The sequence below is a fragment of the Macaca nemestrina genome, chromosome 2 (assembly GCF_043159975.1).
Source record: "Macaca nemestrina isolate mMacNem1 chromosome 2, mMacNem.hap1, whole genome shotgun sequence".
Taxonomy (NCBI): domain Eukaryota; kingdom Metazoa; phylum Chordata; class Mammalia; order Primates; family Cercopithecidae; genus Macaca; species Macaca nemestrina.
This window is the reverse complement of record NC_092126.1, coordinates 41,314,892-41,327,784: the sequence shown is the minus strand read 5'-3', so window position 1 is coordinate 41,327,784 and position 12,893 is coordinate 41,314,892. Positions and strand designations below refer to the sequence as shown.

At 39.5% G+C, this 12,893-nt stretch overlaps 1 protein-coding gene and 1 long non-coding RNA gene across 6 annotated transcripts in view; both read left to right on the top strand.

Moving 5' to 3' along the window:
- Positions 1-12,893, top strand: part of LOC105469947 (phosphatidylinositol-4,5-bisphosphate 3-kinase catalytic subunit beta) — a 188,503-nt gene that overhangs the window by 78,504 nt on the left and 97,106 nt on the right. For all 5 annotated transcript variants that reach the window (XM_011721593.3, XM_011721596.3, XM_011721594.3 and 2 more), the window contains one exon: positions 2,009-2,234. In XM_011721593.3, the coding sequence (XP_011719895.1) occupies positions 2,009-2,234 (226 nt within the window). The remainder of the gene's footprint in view (positions 1-2,008; positions 2,235-12,893) is intronic.
- On the top strand, positions 2,241-11,729 carry LOC139361885 (uncharacterized). The gene is made up of 2 exons (XR_011619739.1): positions 2,241-4,653; positions 5,305-11,729. It is a non-coding gene; the product is annotated as an uncharacterized lncRNA (long non-coding RNA).

Genomic DNA, 12,893 nt, shown 5'->3' with positions numbered 1-12,893 from the left:
TGGTTTTTTTGTTTTTTTGAGACGGAGTCTCACTCTGTCACCAGGCTGGAGTGCAGTGTCACGATCTCGGCTCACTGCACCCTCCGCCTCCCGGGTTCCAGTGATTCTCCTGCTTCAGCCTCCTGAGTAGCTGGGTGCATGCCACCATGCCCAGCTAATTTTTGTATTTTTAGTAGAGACGGGGTTTCACCATGTTGGCTAGGATGGTCTCGATCTCTTGACCTCGTGATCTGCCCACCATGGCTTCCCAAAGTGCTGGGATTACCGATGTGAACCACTGCACCCAGCCTCATTGTGGTTTTTATGTGCATTTCCTTCATGACTAATGATGTTGAGCATCTTTTTATGTGCTTACTGGTCATTTGTATCTTTTTTGGAGAATTGTCTTTTCTAGACCTGTACTGATTTTTTTTTTTTTGGAGACGGAGTCTCTCTCTGTTGCCCGGGCTGGAGTGCAGTGGCCGGACCTCAGCTCACTGCAAGCTCCGCCTCCCGGGTTCACGCCATTCTCCTGCCTCAGCCTCCCGAGTAGCTGGGACCACAGGCGCCCGCCACCTCACCCGGCTAGTTTTTTGTATTTTTAGTAGAGACGGGGTTTCACCATATTAGCCAGGATGGTCTCGATCTCCTGACCTTGTGATCCGCCCGTCTCGGCCTCCCAAAGTGCTGGGATTACAGGCTTGAGCCACCGCGCCTGGCCCTGTACTGATTTTTAAACTTTGTTTTTTGTTATCGAGTTGTAGGAGTTCTTTATATATTCTGGATATTAATGTCTTGTCAGATAGATATGATTTGCAAATATTACATCCCATTTTGTTGGTTGCCTTTTCATTCTTTTGATAATGTCTTTTGCTGTACAGAAGTTTTAAATTTTGGTGAAGTTCAGTTTACCTTTTTTTCTTAATTTTCTTTTACTATTTTGAGCCTTAAGAATGAAAAGTTACCTATTTTTATTATTATGGTTGCTTGTAGTTTCTCCTGTATGTTTTATGTAACTGAATCTAACCTGAGGATTGGCCACAATTTTTACTTCGGGTCTGTTATTTTCAGCTCTTAGCTTTTGTACTGGCTGTTGATAAAATATGCAGTCCCTCTTTGTTTTTGTGTGGTGAACTTTTATATTATGTCATCCAGGAGACATGGAAAGAGATGTTGAGAAATTGATTATCATCATTCTGACAGGACAGTGTTAGTAAGTTTATCCCTGATAAAAGAAAAGAATACTGGACAAAAATAAATATTGTATGGAAGTGTGATACATACTTTACATTTAAATTTTTTTTGATCAGGAGTGATCAAAAAAGAAATATTTCACAGGAATGTGAAATATGAAAGTTTTCATTGAGTCTTGTCATAGATAATTTGCTTTTAGTAATTTCTTTTTTTTTTTTTTTTGAGATGGAGTCTCGCTCTGTCGCCCAAGCTGGAGTGCAGTGATGCTATCTCAGCTCACTGCAAGCTCTGCCTCCTGGGTTCACGCCATTCTCCTGCCTCAGCCTCCTGAGTAGCTGGGACTACAGGCACCCGCCACAGCACCTGGCTAATTTTTTGTATTTTTAATAGAGACAGGGTTTCACCGTGGTCTCGATCTCCTGACCTTGTGATCCGCTGCCTCGGCCTCCCAAAGTGCTGGGATTACAGGCGTGAGCCACCATGCCCGGCCAGTAATTTCATTTATAATGCATTTTTTGTGCACTATGCCATAATATTACCCTACAAACATGGGATAATACCATATATACTCTCTTATAATAAGAAAACTTGAATATTTGGTATGGTTTTCCATTTCAGAATGAATTTATATTTTTTCTATTTTTCTGTATATATTTCTATTATTTTTACAGTTCTGTAATATTCTGTAATTCATTTAACCAATCCTTTATTGCTAAACATTTGATTTGTTCATAGTTTATTTTTACCAACAGTGCTGCAGTGAATATCGTTATATCTTTGTACACTTGAGCAAGTGTTTCCATTCTAGAAAATGTCTTCTTATTTTTTCTCATAGATGTTATGGAAGCAAGTTCACAATTACCCAATGTTCAACCTCCTTATGGATATTGACTCCTATATGTTTGCATGTGTGAACCAGACTGCTGTATATGAGGAGCTTGAAGATGAAACACGAAGACTCTGTGATGTCAGACCTTTTCTTCCAGTTCTCAAATTAGTGACAAGAAGTTGTGACCCAGGGGAAAAATTAGACTCAAAAATTGGAGTCCTTATAGGAAAAGGTAATATTAAAAATTCTTAGTATGAATTCTCTATCTATCTGTCTATCTATCTATCTATCTATCTATCTATCTATCTATCTATCTATCTATCTATCTATCTACACACACACACACACGCAGTAAGTATATTTAAGACATTGCTTTTCAAAGTGTGGTCCATGGACCACTGCTGATCTGTAAGTTGTTGCCAGTTTGAGCTAAGGTAAGTATAGAGTTTGAGAATAAATGTTTAGAAACCCCTCTAGCAATATGATACTGCCATAGCATCCAAGGACTTATGTTTAATATATGTTTTTGTTGTCTAAGGATTTATTATTTATTTAATTTTTTAAAATAGAGACGGGGTCTCGCTGTGTTGTCCAGGCTGGTCTCAAACTCCTGAGCTCAAGTGATCCTCCTACCTTGGCCTCCCAAAGTGCTGGGATTACAGGCATGAGCCACTGTGCATGGCTGATTTATTTTTATTTTACAAAAATATTGGTCTTTGATGGATTGGAAGGAAAAAAGTTGTTGCTTTACCTCAGATTGTTTGAGAAGTCCTTCACTAAGGGAGACATTATCCTTAGTTTCTTATGAACTGCTCCTATAGAGTGAACATATTTTATACACAACTCTCTATGCCAACCAAGACTTTAAGCTGTTTGATGTTTCCATAAATAAGTTATTGACAAATTTTACTTCTTAACTGAAATTATCTTTAAGTAGAAGTTATTTTGGTAGAGAGTCAGGAAATACGTCCACATTATTCCTTGCAAATTTATTCCACAGAAAATTGTGAGTAACACAATCAGGAACTTGGAGGAGTCTCTCTTGCTATATAATATTAGGAGTCTCGGGGCTAATGGTATATAAATATCTTGCTTTAGAGAAGGTACTGACTTGAATTAGGAACTACAAAGGGTTACTGAGGAGGGGACTTTGCAGATTAAATACAAAACCAGAAAATCCACTGGAGGTTTATGTATCTGGATTGGGTATCAGTATTGATCAGATTCACTGTTATAGGATAATACAGTACCATCCCCTTTAACATACTACTCTTTGATCTTAACCTCTAATAATTCAGGCTTGCTAATGATTATACTGTGGGACTACTCCCTCTGAGTGCATTAGAATAGAACCTTGTTGGTTTACTAAGTGATACTGTGATATTTAAAAATATTTGATTACTTCAGAGGATGGCTAGTTTATTTTTGGCAATAAAAATTTTCCCAATTAACAAGTTTATAGTTATATATCATACAGAATTTTTTCTTATATATTAGTGACCTGATTAGAAAGTATTCCTTTCTGTTTTCTAGAGCTACAAAGGTGTGTTTTGTTTTGTTTGTTTTTTGTTTCTGTTTTTGTTTTTTGGTGATAAGGTCTCGCCCTGTTGCCCAGGCTAGAGTGCAGTGGGGGCGATCATGGCTCACTTCATCCTCGACTCGACCCTTAGTCTTAAGTAGTCCTCCCACCTCAGCATCCTAAGTAGCTGGGACTACATACAGATGCAAGCCACCATGCCCAGCTAGTTTTTTTTTTTTTTATAGTAGAGACAGGATGTTGCCTGGGCTGGTCTTAAACTCCTTGACTTGAGCTGTTTGCCTGCCTCAGCCTTCAGAGCCACAGCACCTGGCCCAAAGATTTTTATAGAATTTGAATTTTTATCCATTATAAAAAGTTTTCTCTTTGTTCTCATGCCCATAAAAAGTTGAAGAATATATGGAAGAGGAGAAAGAATAAAAAACCACTTGTAGTCTTATCATCCAGGACAAGTATATCGACTGACAATATTTTGATGTATTTCTTTTAAATAAAGTGTATGTATTTCTTTCTCTTCCTCTCTTTTTTTTTTTTTTTTGGTACGGCGTCTTGCTCTATTGCCCAGGCTGGAGTGCAATGGCGTGATCTCGGCTCACTGCAACCTCCGCCTCCTGGGTTCAAGCAATTCTCCTGCCTCAGCCTCCTGAATAGCTGGGACTACAGGCACCCGCCACCACGCCCAGCTAATTTTTATATTTTTAATAGAGACGGGGTTTCACCATGTTGGTCAGGATGGTCTCGATCTCTTGACCTCGTGATCTGCCTGCCTCGGCCTCTCAAAGTGCTGGGATTACAGGCGTGAGCCACCACACCCAGCCTAAATTGTGTGTATTTCAAGTCTTTTATTTGTTTTTGTTTCTGTGGATTAAAATACTTAGCTTTTCTGTATTTTCATGCTAATGTTAGAAAGCAAACCAGAACCACATTGATTTTTAGAGAAGCTAAAATATTTGTTAATCCAAAAAGTACCACAGAGTATGCCAAGCTCTTTTTGATTTTTTTTTTTTTTTAAATAGGGTCTCTCTCTGTCACCTAGGCTGGTGTGCAGTGGTGTGATCTCAGCTCACTGCAGCCTCAACCTCCCAGGCTCAAGTGATCCTCCTACCTCAGCCTCGTGAGTAGCTGAGACCACAGGCATATGCCACCATGCCCATGTAGATTTTAGCATGTTGCCCAGGCTGGTATCAAACTCCTAAGCCCAAGTGATCCACCTGCTTTTGTCTCCCAAAGTGCTAGGATTATAGGTGTGAGCCATTGTGCTGGCCTTTTTACTTTTATTTTTATTTATTTATTTATTTTTTTGATAGTCTCACTTTGTTGCCTAGGCTGGAGTGCAGTGGCATGGTCTTGGCTCACTGCAAGCTCTGCCTCCCAGGCTCAAGCGATTCTCCTGCCTCAGCCTCCTGAGTAGCTGGGATTACAGGCACTTGCCACCATGCCTAACTAATTTTTTATTTTTATTAGAGACAGGGTTTCACCATATTGGCCAGGCTGGTCTCGAACTCCTGACCTCAGGTGATCTGCCTGTCTCGGCCTCCCAAAGTGCTGGGATTACAGGTGTGAGTCACTGCGCCTGGCTGTTTTTGTTTTTATTTTTAAATTGAGACAGGGTCTTGCTCTGTCACCCAGGCTGGAGTGCAGTGGTATAGCCATGGGTCACTGCAGCCGCAGCCTCCCAGGGTCAAGTGATCCTCCCACCTCAGCTTCCTGAGTAGCTGAGTGCAAGCTACCACGTCTGGCTAATTTTTTCTTTTTTTTTTTATAGAGTTGGAATCTTACTATGTTACCTAGGACGTGGGCCAAGTTTCTTCAAGGCATTGGTATTTCTTTGAAATTTACCTCCTTCTCAACACTTACCAAAACATGGATTCACTGGCCACCATTACCTCTTCCTATGCCTGCCAGATATGGAAAATAAAAATATTGAAGATTGAAATATTACATATGCTGTGCTTATGCTAAAAATATATTCATTATTTATCTAAAATTCAAATTGAATTGCGCATACTGTTTTTTTTTAACCTGGCAACCTTACCTACCATAGTGTAGGGGTATAAGCTATATTAGAATTTAATGAATTTAATTTTTTTTTTTTTTGAGACAGGGTCTCACTCTGTCACCCAGTCTGGAGTGTAGTGGCACCTTCTTAGCTCACTGCAACCTCCGCCTCCCGGGTTCAAGCAATTCTCCCACCTTGGCTTCCTGAGTAGCTGGGACTATAGGAATGGGACCTGTAGTCCCAGCTACTAGTCCTGAGTCCTGTACTCCAGCTGTAGTCCTGAGTAGCTGGGACCACCACACCTGCCTAATTTTTGTATTCTTTGACATTTTGATTATATACACAAATTTAAATGTTAACATTTATTTAAGAAATTGAGTAAGTTGAGTATTTAAGAATGAATTTTCACTTTTAATACTTGAGAAGTCAAGTCAATTTTTGCAGTTGCTGATTTGTCAGTGATGACCAGGGCTTGATGAGGCCATGCCTCCTGGGAAAACAATAAACAATTATTTCAGTTTAACCTTAGGAACAAGGTTGCTGCTTCCTCTTTCCAAAGAAAACAGTAGAACCTTTAGAGATGTAATTGCCCTGACTAGGCTAAAAATACCTTTTCCTGAAAGATGATGTGGCTAATCTTTTTTTTCCTGTGTTTATTCCAAATAATTATTTACAGAGCTGTTGTTTGAGTTCTGTTTGTTCTCTGCAGTAAGGTGTATGCCACCCCTATATTAATTTCTCCAAACACTCAATAAAATAATTGTAACCAGAGGATTTTGTTAGCATTCTGAAAAACATATTTGTAAACTCCCTTATTTCTCCTGACCTATCTAAACCTGTGGTATACCTTAAGTGAGGGAAATAGCTAGTCTGTAGGATTTTTTTTTTTTTTTTTTTTTGACACAAAGTCTTACTTGGTTGTCCAGGCTGGAGTGCAGTGGCGTGATCTTTGCTCACTGCAACCTCTGCCTCCTGGGTTCAAGTGATTCTCGTGCCTGAGCCTCCTGAGTAGCTGGGATTATAGGATTGCACCACCACACCCAGCTAATTTTTGTATTTTTTGTAGAGATGGGGTTTTGCCATGTTGGCTAGGCTGGTTTCGAACTCCTGACCTCAAGCGATCTGCCCGCCTCAAGCCTTCCAAAGTGCTGGGATTACAGGTGTGAGCTACCATGCCCGGCCTACTCTGTAGGATTTTAACACCCTCTTTAGTATGAATAAATTGTTCATTCAGTACTTTTTTAGTTTAAAAATTATATTTGATTGTAAATTTTACAGTAGTCTTAAGGAAAATTTAAGCTTTGCTGTTAGATTCTCTTATAAGAAGGTATGTAGGGTATTAGCTAGGTTTAAAATTAAATTACTTAGCCCAAAGTGTTCGTATTTTTGGTAAAATTTCTGTTTTTAAGAGATCTTTATGGTGGTTCCCAAATTTAGGTTGTATCAGTTTCTTAAAATGAATATGCTCAGAGATTGGGATTCAGTGAGTCTGGAATAAATGAAAGCTTTATTTTTTATGTGATTCTAACAGTTACACGAACAGAGTCCCTTATTCATAATTTATTGAAAAATATTACCAAAACATTAGTGATTGCAGTTCAATAGTATTGAGTGTTTATACTTGAAATTTTACCGTGACTATGGGTGATATGGTCTTTGCTTAGACCTGACAATCCAGTGGGAAATGAGGATCAGTAAACATAGTTTTATTGCAATGTGTGAACTGCTATGCTATGTCAGAAAGGGTCACCTTCAGATACTGTGTGATCTCACTAAAATGTGGAACACTGAAGTTCAACTACTCAAAGTAAACAGTAGAATGGTAGTTACCAGGGCCAGTTGGGGACAGATAAAGGGGTGTATTGAGCTGGGAAAGGGGAGACATTGGTCAATGGATACAAAGTTTCAGCAGGAATAAGTTCTGGTGTTCTATTGCAGGGGTTCTCCTCTGCTCCCCGTTCCTGGTTAGGAACGAGGCCACACAACAGGAGGTGAGCAGCGGGTTGGGTGAGCATTACCATCTGAACTTCACTTCCTGTCAGATCAGTGGTAGCATTAGATTCTCATAGGAGTGTGAATGCGAAGAATCCTATTGTGAACTGCACATGAGAGGGATCTCTCTAATGAGAGAGAATCTAATGCCTGATGATCTGAGGTAGAACAGTTTCATCCCAAAACCACCCCTACCCCTATTCTATTGCATAGCACCATGACTATAGTTAATAATAATGTATTGTATATTTCAAAATAGCTATGAGAGAATTTTAAAATGTTCTCTTCACAAAGAAATGATAAATATTTGAGGTGATAGATATGCTAATTAGCCAGATTTGATCATTGCACAATGTATACATGTATCAAAACATCACATTGGCCAAGCATGGGGGCTTATTCCCAGTACTTTGGGAAGACGAGGTGGGTGGATCACTTGAGCCCAGGATTTGGAGACCAGTCTGGGCAACATAGCAAAACTCCACTCTACAAAAAATAGAACAAACACACCAGGCATGGTGGTATGTGCCTGTAGTCCCAGCTACTTGAGAGGCTGAAGTGGATCACTTGGCTTGAGGCCGGAGGTTGAGGCTCCAGTGAGCCGTGATCATGCCACTGCACTCCAGCCTGGGTGACAGAGTGAGACCCTGTCTCAAACAAACAAAAAAACTCTGTCACATTGTACCTCATAAATATATGCAATTATTATTTGCCAATTAATAAGAAAACAAAACTTTTGAAAAGGAAAGTCACCTTAAATCTATTAGGTGAATCAGGGATGACATCTTAGAATATGTACACCTAAACTGAGCCATCAATGCTGATTAGGAATCTGGCAGGTAAAGAGAAGTGGAGAAAGGAAAAAACAAAAAGAAATGGCACATGTGAAGAATGGCCTATTCAAGGAAAAGAAATTGATTATGGGTGGTGTAGGGGGACAGATAGGACAACTAGGGAAGACTAGAGAGGCAGCCATCTTCAGAGCATACAGTGCCATGCAGGCCATGTAAAAAGTAGAGCTTTACTACTAAGAACACTTGGGAAGCTATTGAAGAAATTTGAGTAGGGGAGTAACATGATAAATTTGCATTTTAGGAAGATTATTTAGGTTGTAGAATGAAGAGTGGATTGGAGGGATTAAGAATTTGAGTAGAGAAATTAGTGAAAAACTGATGTAACCCAAAGGAAGGGTGATGATGGCCAGGATTTGGTTAATGGTTACAGGAACTGAGAGAAGTGGACAGAGTTAAGAGACATTTAGAAGGTGGGTTAAATATGATTTGTAGTAGATTAAGGGAAATAAAGCATGTGATTTTTGTTAGATGTATATATTATTGGGTACTTATTTCCCTTTCCTAACCTGTAATTCCTATTGCCTGTGAATAGAATTAATATTAACAGTGCACTAAAATGCTTCAGCCAGTCCACCCAAATTATAGTTCATTCGTAGCTAATTTAGAGTAATGTATTTTATTCCAGATCTAAAACTATCCAGGAAATCATTTTACCTTTGCTGTGTTATACCTTTGCTGTGTTTTATTTTTTTATAGTTAATACCACAAAATTGATTCTAGGATATATTTTTGAAATAACAACTATTGTTTTCAGTGCATAAAAGTAAAAAGAAGGCAATGCAACCGTTACTGACATGCATATGTTCAAATAGTGTAGTATAGATTAATTTTATGGAATAAAATGTAACTTTCCTCACTGTGCATTCCTCTCTAATACTACAGAATACCACTGTAGCAACAGTGTCATCTCAAGTATCCAAAACAAAAACTTAATGCATATTCTATATTCTTTCTTTTGAATTTGCAGAAAAGGGATTTTACCTGACCCATTCTCTATCTACTTAAAAAAAAAATTTAGTGCCCTTAAAAACACAAAGATTGATTGTATTTTTATCTCCTGCACCACTGTATAATGATATATGGATGTATCTTTATTTAACCAGTCCTGAATGATGGCCTTTAGATTACATTTTAATTATTATAAAAAAACAGCAAATATTCATATATTGATAGTATATCGATAGGTTTGTAGAAATAAACAAAGACCACTCAGATGAGAAGAGAGACTATTTATGCAGAGGTTGCTATAGTAAAAGAACTTGAGTTTGGCAGAGACTCAGAGGCAGGCAGTGGAGTGGGAAAGCTCTACAGTGAAAAAAGGAAGGTTTCAGAGATGCCTGATGGGAAATTGTTGGCAGCAGGGAGCTGGAGGTGGGCTAACTAGAAGCAAGGCATCTTATATGATTGGTGTTGGGGTAGTATACTTGGCTTTCTTGGTTGGTCCTAAATTTCTCAGGTTGAGATTACGATTGATAAAATTGTGAGGTCTAAGGATATGTGTGTGTGTGAATGATTTCTAGTAAATATTACAAAATTGCCCTCTAAAATGTTCATATCAATGTAGTTTCTCACCAAAACTATACTAGAATGCTTTTTTCTCTCTACCCTTTCCAGCACAGGGTATTATCAAATTTTAAAATATGTGCTAACCTGATAGGTAAAAATTAATGCACACATAAACATTTACATATGCCAATTCATTCATTTAGATTTCTAAAATTATTTACTGGAATAATCATAAGTTTTGGAAAAAGTTGTCATATGTAATTGTCTTAATGACAGAAGTGACTAAAAATTAAGTACAGCCCATCCTTCAGCAATAGGTTTGAACTGTGCAGGGCCAATTATAAGTGGATATTTTTCAGTAAATATATTGAAACTTTTTTTGAGATTTGTGACAATTTGAAAAAACTTGCAGACGAATCGCAGCCTAGAACTAGTGAAAAAATTGAAAAGTTAAGTATGTAATAAATGCATATGTATGTAGTACTAGTTTATTGTTTAGTACCATAAAATACACATAAATCTATTATAAAAAGTTAAAAATTCAAAACTTACATACACAGACATTTAGACAACCATACATGGTGCCATTTGCAGTTGAAAGAAGTACAAACAAATGTAAAGATACAGTATTGAATCATAACTGCATAAAATTAATTGTAGTACATGCTATACTACTGTAATAATTTTGCAGCCACCTCCTGTTGCTATTGTGGTGAGGTTAAGTGTTGTGAGTATATGCTCAGAAATGCCATGTAACTCTAATCATCTCCACTTGAGCAGTTCCTCTGTCTAGTAAATTGCATACTGCAGTAAAAAGGGATCTCTCCCAGTTCTCATGTATTTTTTTAATTGTGTTTACTGGAATACTGCAAACCTTGAATAACACTGTGGGACCCATACAAAATGCCACTTGTGATCCTGGAAGTACTTCTAAGAACAGGGAAAAGTCATGATATTATAAGGAAAAGTTGAATGCAGCTGGGTGCAGAGGCTGAGGCAGGAGCCCAGGAGTTCTAGGTACTAGTGTGCTGTGATTGTGCCCGCAAATACCTTATTTAAAAAAAAAAAAAAAAAAAAAAGGCTGAATACCTTGATATGTACTGTAGATGGAGGTCTGTAGCTGTGGTTGCCTGCCATTTTGAGATAAATCAATCCAGTGTAAGTACCATTGTGAAAAAGCAAATTCGTGAAACTCTTGCTGCAGCTATGTCAGCAGATGCTAAACCTTGCACTTCCTGTGAAACACCTTTTTAATCTCACATTAAAAATGCAGCTTGTGTGTGGGTGCAGGATTACTATAAGAAAGGCATACCTATAGACTCTACTCTGATTCAAGAAAAGGCAAAGTTATGTGACAAAGCAATAAGAAAGTGAAGAATCTAGTGCAGGATGATTTTAATGCTAGCAAAGGATGGTTTGACAATTTTAGAAAGAGGTTTGGCATAAAAAAATGTCAAGGTAACAGGAGAAGTTATTTTTCCTGACCTAGAAATAGCAGATGAGTTCCCAGATGCCATTAAGAAAAATCACTAGGCTGGGTGTGGTGGCTCAAGCCTGTAATCCCAGGACTTTGGGAGGCCGAGACGGGCGGATCACGAGGTCAGGAGATCGAGACCATCCTGGCTAACATGGTGAAACCCAGTCTCTACTAAAAAATACAAAAAAACTAGCCGGGCGAGGTGGCAGGTGCCTGTAGTCCCAGCTACTCTGGAGGCTGAGGCAGGAGAATGGCGTAAACCCAGGAGGCGGAGCTTGCAGTGAGCTGAGATCCGGCCACTGCACTCCAGCCTGGGCGACAGAGCGAGACTTCGTCTCCAAAAAAAAAAAAAAAAAGAAAAATCACTGAGGAGAAAGGATACCTGCCTGAACAGATTTTTGGTGTTTTGTTTTTGAGACATGATCTCACTCTGTTGCCCAGGCTGTATCTTTGCCCTCCTGGGCAAGTGATCCTCCCACCTCAGCCTCCTGAGTAGCTGGGACTACAGGCATGCACCACCATGCCGAGCTAATTTTTAATTTTTTGTAGAGATGAGGTCTCACTATGTTGCTCAGGCTGGTCTCGAACACCTGACCTCAAGGAATCCTCCTACTTCGGCCTCCCAAAATGTTGGGATTATAGGTGTGAGCTGCCTTGTCTGGCCCTGAACAAGTTTTTAATGTAGATCAAAGTGCCCAGTTCTGGAGAAAAAAAAATGCCACAAAGGTCATTTATTAGAAAGGAAGAGAAGTCAGCACCAGGATTTAAGACAGGAAGGCTAACTAGTGTTTTGTGCAAATGCAGACTGGTTTGTGATACACCTTATTTATAAAGCTGCTAACCCCCAAACCTCAAAGGGAAAAAGAAACACCAGCTGCTAGTCCTTCGGTTGTACAAGAAGACCTGGATAATGAGAACGCTTTTTCTGGATTGGTTCCATCAGTGCTTTGTTCTGAAGTCAGGAAGTATTTTGCCAGTAAGGGGGCTGCTGCTTTTTGAGATGGAGTCTCACTGTATTGCCCAGGCTGCAGTGCAGTGGTGTGATCTTGGCTCCTCTATCTCCTGGGTTCAAGGGATTCTCCTGCCTCCGCCTCCCAAGTAGCTGGGATTACAGGCACACACCACCGTGTCTGGCTAATTTTTGTGTATTTTTTTTTTTTTTTTTGAGACGGAGTCTCGCTCTGTTACCCAGGCTGGACTGCAGTGGCCGGATCTCGGCTCACTGCAACCTCCGCCTCCCGGGTTCACGCCATTCTCCTGCCTCAGCCTCCTGAGTAGCTGGGACTACAGGTGCTCGCCACCTTGCCTGGCTAGATTTTTTTTTTTTGTATTTTTTAGTAGAGACGGGGTTTCACCGTGTTAGCCAGGATGGTCTTGATCTCCTGACCTTGTGATCCGCCCGTCTCGGCCTCCCAAAGTGCTGGGATTACAGGCTTGAGCCACCGCACCCGGCCAATTTTTGTGTTTTTAATAGAGACGGTGTTTCCCCATGTTGGCCAGGCTGGTCTCGAACTCCTCACTTCAAG